We start from the raw sequence: 18,063 nt of genomic DNA, 5'->3' as shown, positions 1-18,063 counted from the left end.
TATTGCGGCAGCCCCGGGACGGCTCGTTTCTGTGGGTGTTTAGGCGACACAGCGCATCCTTCTCTTGAGGAAGTGGCGTCTGGGTTGATAAAAAAGCGAGACCACGAGCACCTTAGAACGATGTATCCGGGCCCGCTGTCCGCCAGCCACGGACATGGCGCTGCCCGCTTCAGCACCCCGATGACCACGTGAAACGCGGCGAAGCCGCTGCCGCCATCTTGGGTGAGGGCAATGAGGCCTCCGCCGCCAACTTGAGCGCGGGTGCGGGACCCGCCGACCGGGGCCGGTGCGGGAGACCAGGCGGGGAGGCCGCGGGCAACGGGCCGGCCCAGGCCCGGTGAGTACCTTGTGCCCTGCGGGGCATGCCGCTGCTGGGCCCCGGGCGGGCCGCGGGGCTCCCGGGGCTGCGAGGGAAACCCCTTCCCTCGCCCGGGGCCATTCTCCGGCCCCTGCCCCCGGGCTGACCTCCCCCAGGTATGACCTCCGGTCCCCGCCCGCGGCGGCCCGGGACTGGCCCCCAGCGCTGTCCGCTGGGGAAGGGACACCTCCCGTCTCCCTCTAGGGGCACTTTCTCTGCCTCTTGCCTGGAGGGGACCCAGGGGATGCCCTGTCCCTGGAGATGCCCTGGAACTCCTCCTGGACCGTCCCCTGGGGAGAGGACCCGAAAACCGGAGCTCTGCCTGGGCCGCAGAACGAGGTGCTCCTGCCTCTCCTGTTCCTCTTGCCAGGCCCGGCTCCCTCCCCTTTTCCTGGGCAGCCCCTGCACGCTCCCTTCCCTTAGGTTTGCCCACCTGTGGCCGATCCCCTTTCCCAGAGCTCACCCCTCTCCCCCTGGGATCCCCCATGCTTCTCCCCAGCCTGTCGAGTATCCCTGACCCCATCATTGTAAATTTCCATGCAATGCCCGAAGGCAGCGGGTTGGGAAAGGGGCAGGACCATGGGTGGGTTCTGGGGCGAGGGTCGTTTTCCCTCCATGTACGGGGTGAAAACATTTTCCTCCCCTGCCCTTGGAGGAGGGAGATGCTGCGGGCTGGACTCGAGGGCGCCGGAGCAGGGAGCATCTCCCAAGAGCTCAGCAGCCTGTGCGGATGCGCCCGGCCGTGCGTGGCCTCTGCAGTGCCCTGTCCCCTCTGTGCAGAGCCAGCTCTATAAACGGATCAATCCTCTAAACAATTTCTCTCTCCCCGGGGCGCTGCCAGCCCTCGTGTCCTGCTCACGGAGCATCAGCTGGGCCCTGCGTGCGGGGTCGAGCCGAGGGTCTGGGGATGATGTTTCCATGGAAATGTGTGGTGCTGACCCGCCTGAGCGCGGGGAGCGTCGTGCCTCTGCTTCCCGAGGTGGGGGGAGTTGTTTACAAAGCGACAGCCTGTGTCTCCAACCACTCAGGAACTCATCCGGGGATGAGAGTCATTCATTTTTTTTGGCTTGGTTTTTTTCGAGCATTTTTCAAGCTGTCACAGCTTGGCAGGTCTGTAGCTGCAGTGTCAAGATTTAGAATTATTCTGTCGGTAATTGCTTTCTGATTCATCAAAATGATAGATGAGAGGGAAAATGACAAATAATCACAAGTTGGGGATCTTCAAGGATATCCCTAAAAATGTGACTGGAGAAGCGTGGCATGTGTGAGTTCCTTGTCAGGAGGTCACCTTTGCTGTCAGAGCATTTACAAAGAAATTCTCTTAAATTCAGAGTTGGAAAAAAATCTGGATAACTGCAAAATGAGTCTGCAGACTGGACTGCAAAGGTAATTTTAGATGATTCAGTCTCTGGCCTTTTTTTTTTTTCCTGCTGGGTCTGAAAGCAGGTATCTTCCCCTCAGGCACTCACAACTATCCTTTCCAAGAGTGCAAAAAGCAAAATATGCTCAACTTCGCTTCCTGAAGAGGAGGTCTGTGCTCTGATGCGTGTTGTCTTCCCTCAGCTCCACCAGCTTGTCTAATAAAAGCTATTACTGCTCTCCTACTCACAGCTTCAGACTAGCACAGCTACGAGTGATCTCTTACTTGTCTTGTTCCCTTAGTTACATTTTCAGAGACTCTCTTTGCCACAAGTCCCTTCATTTTCAGAAGCGTTGTGGGAGTTGTGTGGTTACATCTCTTACATCTCCTCTTTTCTCTCCTTTAAATGTTGAAGGTAGGTGACTCATCATAACTTCAGCTGATATTTCTCAGTGATCTCTTATTTAGCACAGAGCACTGAGGAGAAGATGTATCGCAGAGTCAGAGGAGTGATGGTGATACCAGCATGGATTGAAAACAAAACAAAACAAAAAAAAAGGCAGCACAGCAGTTGTTTTTTGCAGTTGCTTTTGTTGTGGGGGTAAGAAGGTTTATAGGCTGCCTCTCCAAACCTCAGTGACCCTGTGTGGGCCCTTCTGTGCTCCTCATGGCTTATGAGTGAGTGGTTTTCCAAAGATAAGGGAACATTCTCCACCACCATGGATGCATTTTGTGGGGGCAGCTCACAGCAGCTGGGTGTGAGGCTTGGCTCATCTCCCTGGGCAGGGAGGGCAAAGAGACCATTTGGAGCAAAAGATAAAAAACTGGAAAACATACAGTGAGGATATTCCAACAGCACTGGAGTTCAGCTTAGCTGGAACTGAACAGCTTTGTTTTTCAAGAGCAGTGCTTCACCAAAAGCAGTGCTTGTTTTTATTTCCCCTTCCTTTAATGGCTCCAAACTGACAGAGAGCAGGATTATTTTAGATATTAGAAAGAAATTCTCCCCTATGAGAGTGGTGAGACACTGGCACAGGTTGCCCAGAGAAGCTGTGGCTTCCCCATCCCTGGAAGCATCCAAGGCCAGGTTGGACAGGGCTTGGAGCAACCTGGGATAGTGAAAGCTGTCCCTGCCCATGGCAGGGGTTTGGAATGAGATGATCTTTAAGGTCCCTTTCAACCCGAACCATTCTATCATTCCTCAACAGACAAACACTGGAGGGCTGCAGAGGTCCTTGCAGTCACTTTGGCGCCGTGACTGCCCATTTGTGCAACCTTCTGCTTTCAGAGGGCTCAGCAAACCTTTGGTGCAAATCATGACTCACCAGGATAATCACCTTTTGTCTCTGGGCGTGTGTGTGCATGTATTTGCAGAAGGAAGGCTGCAGATCGTGGGGAGGGAGTGTGGTTATTCCTCACCTTGCTGCTCGGACTGTAGATGGAGCAATGCACTGCTGTTCTCGGCACTGATGGGGATTTTGGCCTCCCTTAGTGTTTCTCTACGCAGTGGCTGTTTGCAGTTTTGTGGTGTTACAGAGAAGGGTTTGGCTCTATCCTGGGTGATGTAGGGTTTCTGTTGCATCTTCTCTGACTCTTATTTTAGATCGCCGCACACATCTGAGCTATTTCAGTGATCCTGAAGGAAGGCAGAGTGATTCTGGGGAAGGACACTGGTCTGGGAACCGGCCAACTTAACTTACATTTCCAGCTCTGCTGTTCCCTGATGTGGAACCAGGGGCTTGTTGTTCAACCTCTGTCTGCTCATGTTTAATTGAACTTCAGCAGAGCTGGTCATGCTCAGCCTGCTTTGTAAGGCTCTTTTACATCACAGTTCAAGAAGCACTGAATGTTATTGTTGAGCTATCAGGCAAACAGCAAGCATAGGCAGGAAAGGGTGATTTAACTCTGTGCCATCCTGCTGCTCTCCTTTACTGAGATCTCTTCCCAGTCCTTGCCTCTGAGCTCTTTTGGATCCAGACAGCTAATGCTTGCTGTGCATCCCTCTCCATCAGTGTATGGGCTGCCAAGGGAAGGGATGCTGAAGTACCAGTTTGCATTGTGTGGGCACCTGCTCTCAATTGTTCCATGCACTCAGGTTTGGTCTAATAACACTCAGCAGGTTGCTTGCTGCTCTTTAAGTGCCTTCGTTACTGCGGATGGTTTGGGCATGTCTGGATGGAGTTCTTCCGGAGGCTGCTGCAGCTCATTGAGAAATCCACACTGCCAGATAAACCTGTTGTCTTGTTTCCAGCCTGCCTGCTGCCATTGCCTGTGTTTTCCCTGTCTGTAGTGCTGGAGCAGCCATGCACTGAGCTGTGCAGACGGCAGGACAGCATCCTTGAACGCACAGTGCCTTTCCTCCTGGTTTTGTCGAATACAAAAGCTGACAAAAGGCTGTGCTATGGTGGTTTCTTGGTTTGGTGTGCAAATGTCAGCTTGATCCACTGCCACAGCCTGGTTTGTTTTGGTCAAGGTGGGGCTGAGGACGGGAGGTTGTGTTGGAGGGTGGCAGACCTGCTGTGAAGTGATGCTGTGGAGGAGTTTGCTGATGGGCTTTTAGAGGAAAGCCTCATTGCTTTGGAATGAGAGTGTGGCTTTGGTCTGTGTTGCTGTTCCCCTGAAACCCCTTTTTAGCAATCAGCTGTAATAAAGTGTTCTTAACTAGATGAGTGGTGACTGGTGCATGTGGCTCCCAGTAACACTAAATCCACCACACTTTGTAATAAGGTTTCAGTGCCTGGGGTCTTTTGCCTAAAAATAGCAAAAAAAAAAAAGTGTTAGGGGAAATCTAAATCAGAAGGAAACAAATGGCTTTTAATCTTTCCCTCTGTTTCAGAGTGAGGGATGCCGAGGAGGAAGAAGCCTGCAGAGGGCCTGGAGTCTCGAGGTCAGGATGGGGAGGAAGAGGAGGAAGAGAAGAGGAACCCAGCCAATGCCAGGAAGAAGCGCAGTTTTGTGGATGCGTTTATTGTTATATCCGACAGTGATGGAGAGGTCAGTGATGGGTTGGGGTGCCCAGAGCCTGGGCTGGGCCCTGCTACTGCAGGACAGTGCCAGAGCAGCCCTTGCTGTCGTGCTGGGGTCAGGCTTTGCACAGAGGGTCTTGTACTGTTCCTTGTCTTACATATGAGATGAATCAAATCCTATTTGACTAGGAAATGAATGGTGTGCTTCATGGGGGTGAGTTATGAGTCTGGGATTTGATAACCAAATCCTCTCAGAACTGAATCTGAAATGTAATTTAAAAGTAACCTTTCCTCAATCCCTTTACAAATCTTTTTTTTCATAATTTTTGTTTGATTGATTTCCAGCTAAACCTTAGCAACATGATTCTGTATTATGTGCAAATAGATAAGAAAATGATTCAGAACTCAGGCTTGTGAGTAGCTCAGAGACAGGCAGTGTCTGGTAAACTGATTCTGAATTACAGGGGCCTGAGTTTGTAACCCAGCTCCAAAGGGTGTAAAGGTGAATGTGATGTGGGAGTGCCTGGCTAAGGCATCAAGGCTCAGATCCCTGATCCCCAGCGTCGGCTTATGCACATCAGCATTACCCTCAAGATTGAAATGTCTGTGTTGGTTACACGGCATGAGCACAGGAACTCCTGCCTGGGGGAAACCCAGAGCCCTCAGAACCTGTGCCTGACTGAGTGAGGCACACCAGAGGAAATTATTACAATCAGTTTTTTTATGTGTGACTCGTACAGCTTTGCTCTGTCTTGCTGGTGATTGGGGATCCTAAGCTGCTTTTTGTAATTCCACCATTTTCAAAAGCATTTCAGTTCACTCTCAAGCTGTAGATCTTAAATCAGGTCCCTTTTGCTCCCACATCTGCAGTGTGCTCCTCTCCAATAAGGCGATTATCATGTGAGGAGGGGAAAATCACTAGAAATAAACAGTAAGAAGCTGTAGGGCAAACGATATTGGATGTTTTTTCTTCACATTGTCTGAGTTCTTTCCCATTGGGAAATTCCCTGAAAGAAATGGAACATATGGCAGTAATAGTTCAGTGGGGTTAAACCCTTAGCTCTGCAATATGCTAAGTTAACTTCAGATGTCTGCTGCATCACTGGCCTTTATTGTGAAACCTATAAGGAAAAAAGAAATCAGCAGCTATAAGAGCTGCTGCAGTACATAAAAGATCAGGACCTGTTATTGTCTGCAATTATTCATCTCAATGTGCACGTATCTGAAAAAGAGGAAACAAACGTCTCTTAAAACACATCTATAAAAAGGTTAGGCTCCCTCACTGTTCTCTAAGTTTGTCTATAAACAATAAATTCTGATGGCATAATCGGTCATATTACAGAAAAGGATATGCTCAGAGAGGCCGTTAAAGAGCCAATTAGGTTCTGTTTAAGTGACAACAGTTCAGTCAGTTGAATGAGTGGATTTATTCAGTTCAGTCTCTTTCTGTGAGTCATCAGCTTCCAGATCCAGTGCCACAGTCTCTTGTCATGTTGTTTTCTGCAAAATCAAACGCAAAACTGATTTACTTGGGATCTCAAAAAAATAACTGTCTGTCTTCTGTAACTGTCTCAGCTCTTCTGTGTACATCAAGTTGAATTTCAATTTTGGACGTTGTAACTGTTGTTCTTGCACTGGTAAGACCTTGTTGTGTGTTCAAAAAGAGGTGTGGGAAGCTCAGATCAATAGCAATTTTAGAGAACAATATATTCTCAATTAATCTTGCATCTGTTAGGACATGGTTCCTTATGAATCAAAAGCTACAAGGACAATTTGGGCATCATTGATTCGATGGCTTTCTTCCTTGGCAGTCTCTTGGCAGGTATCTATAGAACAAGTCCCTAGTTCTGCTTCCAGACCAGCAGATCTTGTAGCAGCTGCACCTGGAAAGCCTCCAGCTTCTCACTTTTGATGATCTTTGGCAGACTGCCTCTCCCAGGAATTTTTCAGTCATGCTGGATTATCAAGCTCATCCATGTTATTTTGCCAAGTTCCCTTTCTTTGCTCATGTCTGTGCTGTGGCATCTGCAGAGCTGCATCAGAAAAAAGTTTTCTGGACGTGAGGCTTTCTGATCTCTGCTATATATAATCCTGGATTCGGGGAACACTTCTCTTTTTTTGGGAAGGGTCAGACAAAATAAGAACAGTCTCTCTGGCTCTGTGGAAGCCAGAGGAGATGACCTTCTTTGTGCAGACTGTGTTTCTGAAAATGCAGACATGTTGAATGAGTCGAGTGGTTCCCATCTCCCTTGGCTGTGTAATCCCACAGGGAATTGGTTGCCTGTGCCAGAAGATGGATTTTCATTCACAAATACACAATATTTCAAGTAGTGCCCAACAATGCTCTCTCTGAGCATGACAATTACTGGTCTCCCGAACCTCGTGCTTGCATTGGACTGTTGGTTTGACTCCTGAAGCCATGTCTTCAAGATGATTGTTCCTCAGCACAGGGCCTGGCCAAGCGTGAACTCTGAGCAGAGCCCAGAAGTTGTGCTGACCTGTTAGACTGATCTGCAGCCTTTAGTGCAGTTGATCCTCACATGCTGCTGATCTGGTCTGGGACCTTTTGGAAGGGTCTTTTGCCAGAATATGTCCTTTGGGAGCTTTGAGAGTACCTGCCTGCACTTACAAAGTTGGCATCAAGTCTCACAAGCTCTTTCTGCCAGATCCATCAGCTCTGCCAGCCCTCAGGGAACATATGACAAGACTCCAGGGTGATGGTGCCATCTATTTCTGCATGGCCCGTCTTCCCTTCAGTGTGGAACATCCCTTTGCCTGAGTGTTCCTGTGTTTGGAGATGCTCACAGTCGGGGTAATCAGCAGCATGTGTTGATGTTCCAGATCAGATTTTGGCTGTGGTGCAGAGGTGGCAAATACCCAGCCACTGCCCTGTTTCTATCATCTGTGACAGTGGACACTCACCTCAGGACCAGGCATGGCCTGAGGGACATCTTGCTATGGAGAGGGTGGCACTGGAAATGTCACAGCCAGGATGGCAGTGCCCACCTGTCATAGTTGAATCCCATCCAGCATCTAAGTACCAGGCAGCTGCTTGCTCACTCCCACCCCATGGCAAGGAAGAGAATCGTGGGGAAAAAAAGTAAATCTCGTGGGTTGAGATAAGAACAGCTTAATAATTGAAACAAGATAAAATATAATAATACTATTAATAATCCTAATGATAATATCAAGAATAATTGTAATGAAAAGAAGGGAGAGAGGAACTGCTTTTCATCAGGAACTGTAATGATAGGACAAGGAGGGATGGGTTCAAACTGAAAGGGGAGAAATTTAGGTTATATACGTGGAAGAAATTCTTTACTGTGAGGGTTGTGCAGCACTAGAAGAGGATGCCCAGAGAGGCTGTGGATGCCTCATCTCTGGCAGTGTTCAAGGCCAGGCAGTGAGCAACGCAGTCTTGTGGGAAATGTGCAGGACAGGAGGGTTGGAATGAGATAATCTTTAAAGTCCCTTCCAATCCAAACCTTTCCATGATTCTCTGAGTAAAACCCAAGGAGAAACCAGTGCCACAATGCAGTTGCTCACCACCCACTGACCAATGCCCATCCAGTCCCTGAGCAGCAGTCAGTGTCTCCCAGCCAATTCCCCCCTGTTCATACTCTGGGCATGAGGTTCTGTGCTGTGGAATATCCCTTTGCCCAGTTCCCCCAGCTCCTTGTGCACCTGCTCACTGTCAGAGCACAGGAAACTGGAAAGTCCTTGATTTAGAGCAAGCACTGCTTGGCACCAAATAAACCATTGGTGTGCCATCAACATTACTGTTGTACTAAATCCAAAACACAGCACTGCACCAGCTACAAGGAATAAAAATAACTTAATCCCAGGACACCACCTCACACCAGTGACCATTGGAGCAAAGCAGAGCCACACGGGAGTTTGCTGCAGTGCCCTGCTGTCTCCATGGGCTCTGCTGCTGCCAGGGGACCCTGTGCCTCCATCTCCCAGGAGAGAATGCAAGAGTGAGTTGGTTCTGGAGAAGGCTTCATGGCTCAGCTGAGCTCACTTGTTGAAAATCAGATGGATCTGAATCCAGGCTCCTCTCAGCCCAGTAAAAGCCCTTTTTCCTACAGAGTCCTCTCTCCCTTGTGTCAGGAACTGCATATCCTGGCATAAGCCCCGTTGTGTCTTGTTGTTCATCTCCACTTCCAGCAGGTTTGTTCTAATGAGCTGAAAGAGCAAAGCTGAAACAGATTCTGAACTGAAGTCAGAGACTAATAAAGTAGGGTGTGATATTAATTTCAGCAGCAGCCTTGGCAAGAGCCAAACATGGTAATTCCAGCATCTAATTGGCTTTTAAAAATAAATTAGTCTGGTTTTCATCTGCATATTTCCCATGCAGGATGTGTGCTGTTTGGCTGTGCCCTATTGTTAGGTGGTCCCAACTGCTGTTGAGCAGTAAAATTACCCAGACCTTTTGACTTTGCAGTCTGCACTGTTAGGGGTGGAGACATTCTGCTGTAGCCTTTTCTTCCCTGAGTCAGTAGAAGCTGATTTCTGTGGTTTATCATGTGGATTTGAGGGAGCAGGATGTGGTATGCTGGCTACTGGCTTCCATTTATGGGCTTTTAGAAATGAGTGGAGCTGTATCTGTTTCTGCTGGCAGAGTCAGGTTCTCTTTAAGTATGTGCAAAAGCATTTTTAAAATGGGAATTTGATTTCCTGCTGTCTGGTGAAACCAAGCAGGTTACAAAAACAAGGAAGAATAATAGTGGCTGCCTTCCACTAAATGTGTGGAAGACTTTGGAAACCTGTCTATTTCTTCATCTGTGTACAATGCTGACAGTGAAATTGCTCATAAGAGAGCATCATAAATTAAAGTGCAAAGCCTGACACACAGGAAGAGAATTTGGGTTCCTTCTGACTGTTGTGCCTCGAATTGACAGCAGAGGAGGAGGGTGCTCTCCTGGCTGGCACTGAGCAGAGGTGTGCAGTCCCTACCTCGCCTCCACTATAATAATTAGTTTCCCTTGGAAGATATGTGTATTGGAGATGACCTTGTAACTGTGAGTATTGGCTGCAGTTTGGGAATATTTTAATTGATTAAGATTATTTTTGGACTAGTGATCTTATTAGAAAGGCAGTTGGTTGAGAGGCCCCTTGAGTTCCTATTATCCTTGTAGATAGATGAGCATTAAAAGGTTGGGTCAGGAGGAGCAAGCCCTGTTGTCTTCTCTGAATTTTCTTGGCCCCTTCTGTTTCCACCATCCCCGCCTGCATTTATGCAGAGCACTCTAGGGCCTGTGGGGCTCTCTCCCAGCAGAGGCACAAACAGCGATAAATCCTAATTAAAAGGTATGTTTTATTTTCTGGGTTTAAAACTAAAAAAAGATTTAAGAATTCTTGGAATTGAGATGTGTGTATATATTTTGGCCCATCAGGATTAATTGGATTTGCTTCAGCGGTTCACTGTACCGTGGCTGTTCAGTAGAACGCTGCTGAGCAATTTAAACATCTTTCTCGAATGTATGAGGTTCCTACAACAACGTGTCCTGCAATAATTTTGCTCCTGCCACTGATGTAAATGTTGAGATTGTTCAGGAGCAGCACAGGGAAGCGAGGCACGTACTTGGCTGTGCCGTGGATCCGGGCAGCACATCCGGCGCTCTGCTCCCCTCGGAAGCCCTGGAGGTGTTGGAGCCCCACGTTGTGCCCTGGTGTGTGTTGTGAGTGTGTCTCTGTGCACAGAGCAGGCACTCCCAGCCATGGAAAGTTTGGTGTGCTCATAAATCACATCCGTGCCCTGCAAGAGAGCTGCAGATGAGAGTGTCAGGGTTGACCTTCCAGCAAGTGCGGGAGTGATGAGGGGAAGATTGATGCCTAGAGAGAAGAGCTGGGGATTTACAGAGCCTGTTAGGATTAAATTGCCCCTGCTTTAAGCTGGGCTGGGTTTAGCATTGTTAGGCAGGGTTTTGGGGGAGGGCAGGAGAGCTATTGCTGAACCTCCTCCAGCATATAATCCTAGTGCAATCCTGGTGTGATCCTACGGACTGTTCCCCATCCCCTGAGGTGGGAGCAGCCCACGGGGTCAGCATGGGGCTGTTGCTGCAGACCAAGGCAGGGCAGTTTGGGGTGGGAGATCCCATGGTTTATGGAAAACTCTGGGCAGGGCCACTATGCCAGGGCTCTGGAAGAGAGAGGATTTCACCTCCTGAGCAGGAGCTTGGGATCCATCTCTCAGGAAGAGAGACTCTGGGTGTGAAGCAGCCTTTTGGAGACACCGTGGCAGATCTTGGAAAGGGGGTACCTAAACCAGTCTGTGTGGGGAAGAGAAGGAATCACTCACAGAAAAAACCCCTTAGGCACAAGCATGAGTGTGTGTGGGCTTGCCAAGCATGATTGCTGCCGTGTTGTGAGGTGATTCTTAAGTCAGTGGAAGTGAGGAATGATGTAGGTATTAGGGCATGTAACAGCTGTAATGTATGAAGGTTTCAGGAAACCACCTAATAGTATGTCTTGCAAAATCTTAGTTGGATAAATAATTTAATTTGGTCTACATAGCAACATTCCTGGATTGAAATGCTGCTAAAAGACTGTCAGTAAGAGCTGCTGATGAACAAAGGAGAGGCTCATCTGAGGGAGATGTAAAGCTGAGGCCAAGAGGATCAATATTAGGTCTGTGTGTCTTTTAACATCCTCATTAATGATCTGTAAGAGGGAGCAAGTGGTGTATATAGATTAATAAAATCTACAGATAACACTAAAGCCAGAGATGTCTTCAACAAAACTCAGCACACAGATGCAGTCTGAAAGACTTCACAGGTTCAGAAACGTGGGCAAAGGACAAAAGAAATGGATGACACTTGAAAATAATCACTACATCTGTTTGTGTTAAAGTAGCCCAAGCCGTGTGCCCCTCCCTGAACCCTTCTCTTGGCACAGGAGGTGGAATGAGGCACAAGCACGTGGCCCATGTGTCTCCTGGGCAGCAAAACTCAATGGAGCTGCAGAGGGAGCAGTGCAAAGCCCATCCTGGCCAAGCGTGGGTCTCTGCCTGAAACACTGGATTTGATTCTAATCCTACCTGATTTAGAGACACAAATTGGAAGGGGGCCAGTGCCAGCCTTGGGTAATGTGTGTGCCCTTGCCTAAGCCGTTAGGACAGCAACTTGCAGAAATTTGTGTCATTTAAGCCTGTGCCCATTTTTGCTGCAATCCTTGTGCTTAAAGCTGCACACATTTAAGTTGTTTGTGGGAGTATTGTTCCAGGGAGCCTCGAGACAAAAAGTTTCTCAAGTATTCAAGTTTCAAAAAATGGAATACTTTTGGCAATACTGCCCGAAGAAGATGTGGATGCCCCTCAAAAGTGTTCAAGGCCAGGTTGGATGGGGCTCAGAGCACCCTGATCTTGTGGAAGGTGCCCTTGCCCATGGCAGAGTTGCAATGAGATGATCTTCAAAGTCTCTTCCAACTCAAACCATTCTTTGATTCTATGAATACAATGAGAGAACAGCATGAGGAAGAAATACAGCTGGCCCTCCTGCCCTCAGGGTGCATTGGTGTGGGTCTCCAAAAATGGCCAGGGATTCTAGTTTGGATCACCTGAAATTGCCTGGGCATAGTACTAGAGGCTGCATGGCAGGAAACAGCCCTGGCTTGCAGGTGTGTGATGCTCAGTTATAAAAAGGTTCTGTTTTTCTCTTTTGAGTGCTTACAAATATCAATGTTTTAGCAAGGCCAAACAAATTCTCTCTAAAATCATGGGTAGCAGGTGCAGTGCATGGTGGTGACTGGCATGAAGTCTATTGTCTCTCCTACTTCTCTGTTTATGTCAGTCTGTAACTCTTTTTGCTCGTTATGCTTATCACACAGCTTTTAATAGTTACAGAATGTGTTTGAATTACGTTTGAAATTCAAATTTCACTCAAATAGATGCTTGTTCTTGAACCAGTGTTTGTGTCTGAGTAGTTGGGGGGAGGGGGCTGGTAGTATTTCTTACATATTGCATGCGCTCACCATGTTCTTTTCCATTGCAGCAGGAGTCAAAGGAAGAGAGTGGCTTGCAAAAGAAGAGAACAAAGCAGCTGGATCGAACAAAGTTTGCTGCTAAAAGAAAAATTGCACGTACGTCTCGACTGTGGGGCTGGGGAAGTTGTCTGGTGCTGAGCAGCTTCTGCTCTTTGTGTTAGAGATTATTTCCCTTGCAGAAAGGCTGTGACATGGCTGGGGATGCAGAAAAGACCCTTCACAGGGCTAAATTTTGCACTTCCAAAATAAGTGTGCGAGGGTGTCGGTACCTCACCAGGTTCAGAACTGTCTGAGGCTGATGTGAAAGCGCCGTCAGTCACAAACTCAGCTCCTGTCCAGGCCCCTCTGCTCCTGTCTGTCCCTGAAACATCACAATGCTCTGACCCGACAGCTGCCGCTCAGGAAGGATCTGAGTCGCAGCTGACAGTTCTCTGAAATCATCAGCTCACAGTGTGGGGGCAGCCAGAGCACCAGCAGCATTGGGCATCATGAGGAAGGGTGTTAAGGGATTTAGTTGATGTAATTTTGCTGTTACATAAAGTGTTGGTGCACCCTTGTCACAGCGCTGTGTGCATTTCTGGCCTCTGCATAGCAAGGACACAGTGGTACATCCAGAGAAGGGCAGCCCAAGTCATGGAGGGGTAGAACAACTGCCTGGTGAGGAGAGTCTGGAAAGACTGAGGCTGCTTTGTTAGGAGAGAACAGTGGGATCAAAGTTCCCATTGGGAAGGCAATGCCTCAGCTGAGCACAGAGCTGTTGTTTACCAGCTCCTGGGGTGTATCAGTGGAAATAGCAAAAAATAGATGGGTTTAAAACGGGTGAAGGACAGTAATGCTTCACACAGCATGGGGTGAACTCCTGGAAGTTTGTGTCACAGGAGGTTGTGGAGAGGTCACTATCAACAGCTTTAATAAGGGATGAAATGCATTCATGAACAATAAGTCTGTGAACAGATGCTAAAGGCTGGGATGTTCCTGCTCATATTCTGATGTACAGGCAGCAGGGCCCACTGAGCATGGCCACCATACCTCTGCTCCCTGTACAGCCCCACATGTTAGAGCAGCCAGGCCTCAGAGGGTCCCCACTCGTGTTCCTGTGCTCTGTGAGGCAGGGGTCCATCCAGCACATAAAATTCAGAGACTTTTTAGAATGATTGGCTCCTGCAAAACCCAAAGCAATCGCTGAACAAAATGGAGCACGCCAGTGCTCCGCAAGCAGCAGCAGTTGGGCTTGTCAGTCCTCACAGGGCTTGTGTGAATTAAATTGTTTTTAATAGAGGCCTAAGGCCATAGCACAGAACAGCCCAGCTCTTTGTGGGAGCTGCAACCCACTGTGCATGTCAGTGTTGAGCAAGTAAGATAGCAAAGTCAGAGATGGGAAAAGAGTTCTTTTTCTCATTCTTCTTTTTCTCCCAAAGGAAACAGAGCACCAAATTAAAGCTGAAACCCCCCCTTGGAGATGCCACTAAAATGTGACCAAGCATATAGGTGCTAAGAGCAGGGATCTGCTGAAGTTGGATGTCCTCGTTGCATCATTGAACATGTAGGGTTTCAGGAGCTGGTGCTGTGCAAAAGGTGTTCACTGTGCTCCAGAAAATACACAGGAGACAGGGCCAGCTCTCCAGACGTTGTGTAACAGAGGAGTTCTGCTGTGTTTCTAGATGTTGAAATTATTAATAATAGTTTTTCTTTTCCTGGGGGAAAAGCTGCCTTTTTTTGTTGCTTAGTGTGCTCGTCTGAGTTTGGGGGCGCCTGGCACCACACGGTCGGAGAGCAGGGGCTTATTTAAGCACGTGTGATGCTGGGGCTGTTCTCATTTGTGGGAAGCTATAATTAGACTTTTGGTGTTTGCTTTTAGGCAAATTAAGATTTGAAGTAGTAATTATTTTTCCCAGTGTCTTTAAATAAATTCTTTGAATTGCGAGGCAAATTGGTCTTTTGTAAAGATTGGGTGCTTCTGGGTAGAGCAAGTTCTTTCTCCTCAAAACTGGAAAATTTCGGATATTGGCAGGCACTCGTTATAAAGCGTATCCTCCCTTTTTTGCTTTGTTGTGGTTTTATTCATTTTAACCTAGAGCCATAACTAAAATATATCTGTGACGTTTCATCCTGACAGGATAAATGGAAATACAAAACCTAAAGAAGTCTCTCTCTTTTTCCAGAGGAAGTCAGTGCTTTAAAGCACATTTGAATGTTTTTACTGTAATTGCACTTTGGATATGTAAAAATACTGAGATCCCGCATTTCTGTTATTTTTGAGTAAATCTCTTATTAGTAAGTGTTATAACTACAACTAGTGGGGTTTTGCATCTAATTCACTTTGCAAATGTCAAAATGGAACATAAATCGCTTTGCAAATTGCCGTATTAGCATTTAAAAAGGCTCTGAAATGGTTTAATTTGTTTAGGGCTGCCGTATCTTAAAAACAGTTTCTCTCTGACCCCTCCTTCCCATCTGCGGGTCTCTTGGATGCCCTGGTCCCCAGAGGGGCGCTGGGATTTCCTGCCGCGTTGGGATGGACCTGTGATGAGAGGATTTTGGAGTGTGAGATTCCCAGTGCCGGTGCTTCCCTCGGGAATGGGCTCCTGGCAAGGCAGGCGAGTGATGAGTCTGAGCTGAGCGTCGCTCCAGATGGAGAGGGGTCGTTTCCCCTGGGATCTGTGGAGCCCCCACCACAAGCTCTGAGCTCTCTCCCCGGCTCTGTTTGCACACAGTGGTCGGGGGCTAACGCAGCACTCTGGGTTTCTAATCATCATAAATTATGACGGCTGCAATCAGCATCAAGTTTAATAAAACACACGGTGCTGAGAAGTGATCAGTCCTGGAGCATGAAATACTGTCAGCTTCACTTCAAGCAGGTCAGGTCTGCTGGAAGGCACGAGCAGAGCTGCTCTTTGCTCTCCCCACAGTAATACCAGGTGGATTTTAAACTCGAGTTTTCCCCATCTCCAGAGCACCTACTCAACTGGAACGTGCACTAAGTGCATCTTGTTTGTCACTGGTTTCTTTGCCAGAGGCAGCATTTGTCTGGCACATTCCCTGTCCCCAGAGGGGAAATTGCTGTGCCAGGGAGGGAGAAGAAAACAAAATGTACAGCAGTAACTCGCCAAAAAATGTTTCTTTTTATTAAGCTTCATGGATGTTGATAGCCTGAACTGGCAAATGTTCAGGCCCCTGTTGAAGCACGTGGAAAGTCGTGTGTTGCAGGGTGCTGATCATGTGCACCAGTTTTCCTGCACATGTCTGAGTTTACAGGATCTGGCCTGATTGCTGTGATGGTTTGGGCAGGAAAACAAATCAGCACACACTTTCTGAATGCTTGGAAGGTGTTTGGTGTTATGGGAAAGAAAAAAGACTGTAGGTAGCACTAAGTGCTATGGTCTGGATGACACGGTGGTGATTGGTCAAAGGTTGGACTCAATCTCAGTGGTGTTTTCCAGCCTAATTGACTCTGTGATAAGCTGTTTAATGCTGCTGTTCTTGGGGCTGGGAGCTTTCTCTATACACTGGACTGTGCTTTCCATTAAAGAATGTTTTTGGGTTTTTTTTTACCCTGGTCCCTCCTGGCTGTAACATCATTGAGTGACTTTGTCCAAGGACAAAAGATCCCCACGAGCCCTGAAAGCGCTGCAGTCTGCTTTCCCTTCAACCCCTTTCTTAATTTTCAAAGGAATTACCCCCCACCCCACCCCAAACCAACAACCTGAAGCTAAGTGCTGTTCTAGTAGGACACATAAAGGAATCTGAAGGTAATCAGTCCAAAAATGTTTCAGATCCTGCTTGGGTGGGGGGGGGAGCAGGAGGCTGCCATCATCCAGGAGCTGGGGGAAGGGCAGAGCTGTGCTCTGTGGATGCTCCTGCTTGCAGCAGTGCTGTCATGGACAGGCTGCAGTATGGCCAGAGCACGGCTGCACTGCTGTGTTTGGGAGAGCATGGGATAGAAAATGGGAGCCTACAACTTGGGAATGCAGCTTTATCCAGCCTGTCTCTGGAGCTGGCTGCAGTGAAGGCATGTTTTGTGCCTGGGCAGGCTCCCTGTTCAAATGGCATGTCTTAAAGATGTTGTAGCCGTCGGAGAGCGCGAGCCTTTGGTTCATGCATGAGATGGCGCGTGCAGGATTCTGCCTGGAGGAGGGAGCGGGTTCTGAAGGAAATCTGTCAATTTGTTTCGAGTGAGAAGATGTATTTTTTTCAGCTCCTGAGAGTGCTGTTGAGTTGTTTTTCAAGCTGCACTCCATTCTGCAGGCATTGTATATTTTAAGCAGAGTGAAAGTGTTGGATTGAATCTCAGTAAATAAGTGTTTTCCAAAGTAACTAACTGCTTTGTTTCTACATAGCCAGTCTAGACTTTTGGTTTGATTGGAGTGAGGAATATTTCAGGAATAAATTTTCTGCTGAAATAGCAGTTACAACTGTAGGAAACCTGTTTCCCATGCATGACTGACTTAGTGATGCAGTAGAGTGGTGATGTGAGCAGAAGGGGGTTGTATGCATGTGAAATATCCTCTATAATACCACCAAGCAAGTAACATTATCCTCCACAGAGCTTTCCACCTGAGGCTCGGGGTGAAAAACATGCAGCTCTTTTTCTCTTGATAGGTCTCCTGTGGTATTGCAGGTATCTGTGTCAGAAGACAGTGAGGTGTGCTGCTCAGTTAGTAAAAAAGTCTCTCAAAGATGTGTTGTTTATCCTGCTTTGCTGCTGAGCCTAGCCAATACAAAAATGAGCACACTTCAGAGATCTGTCCTTTTCCTCTCTCCTTGAACATGCATTCTGCAGCTGCAGTGTGTGTTGTTTGATGGCAAATAAAATGTCATGTTGCAGTTAATATACTCGGGGAATGGGAGCTTAGATTGCTGTAGAAACCTGAGGTGAAGTTCCTGACCTGAGTTACCTTTCTCATTTAGTGTTGCCTGCTCCAGTTTTGTTGACACCTTTCCAGGACAGCTGAGGTTTAGATGATTTTCTCTGCATTCCTCCTGGGAAGGTGGGGCTCTCACCCATTTCTCCCTACATGCTGGATATTCACTGAGTGTTTACATACACCTGCAGCTGTGACTTGACATTATCCTGTTTCTTCTGCTGTAGAGATGACTGAAGAGGAACAATTTGCACTGGCCCTGAAAATGAGTGAGCAAGAGGCTAGACAAGTGAACTGTCAGGAAGAGGAAGAGGAGGAGCTCTTGAGGAAGGCCATTGCTGAGAGCCTTAGTGTAAGTGCACTTCTGTGAAGAGGCTCACCAGGGTTCTTTAGCAACATTGCTGTCTGTGCTTGCTTTACCATGCTGCAAAATAAAGTTTTGCTGGGGAACGTAGATATTCCCAGCACAAACTGGAGTGACAGCAACTGCAGAGTAGTTGCTTTGTACTGTTCCTAGTGAGAGGAACATGA

At 47.7% G+C, this 18,063-nt stretch overlaps 1 protein-coding gene across 3 annotated transcripts in view; it reads left to right on the top strand.

Annotated features, from left to right (window-relative positions):
- Nucleotides 1-228: 228 nt before the first annotated feature.
- The window catches only part of UIMC1 (ubiquitin interaction motif containing 1), a 39,352-nt gene continuing 21,517 nt past the window's right edge, over nt 229-18,063 (top strand). For 2 of the 3 annotated variants that reach the window (XM_030957139.1, XM_030957137.1), the window contains exons 1-4: nt 229-337; nt 4,555-4,712; nt 12,679-12,766; nt 17,760-17,884. In XM_030957139.1, the coding sequence (XP_030812999.1) occupies nt 4,563-4,712; nt 12,679-12,766; nt 17,760-17,884 (363 nt within the window). In that variant the 5' untranslated portion in view covers nt 229-337; nt 4,555-4,562. The remainder of the gene's footprint in view (nt 338-4,554; nt 4,713-12,678; nt 12,767-17,759; nt 17,885-18,063) is intronic. The other variant, XM_030957138.1, reaches the window with a different exon arrangement.

The sequence above is a fragment of the Camarhynchus parvulus genome, chromosome 13 (genome assembly GCF_901933205.1).
Source record: "Camarhynchus parvulus chromosome 13, STF_HiC, whole genome shotgun sequence".
Lineage (NCBI taxonomy): Eukaryota > Metazoa > Chordata > Aves > Passeriformes > Thraupidae > Camarhynchus > Camarhynchus parvulus.
This window is presented reverse-complemented; position numbering and strand designations above follow the sequence as displayed.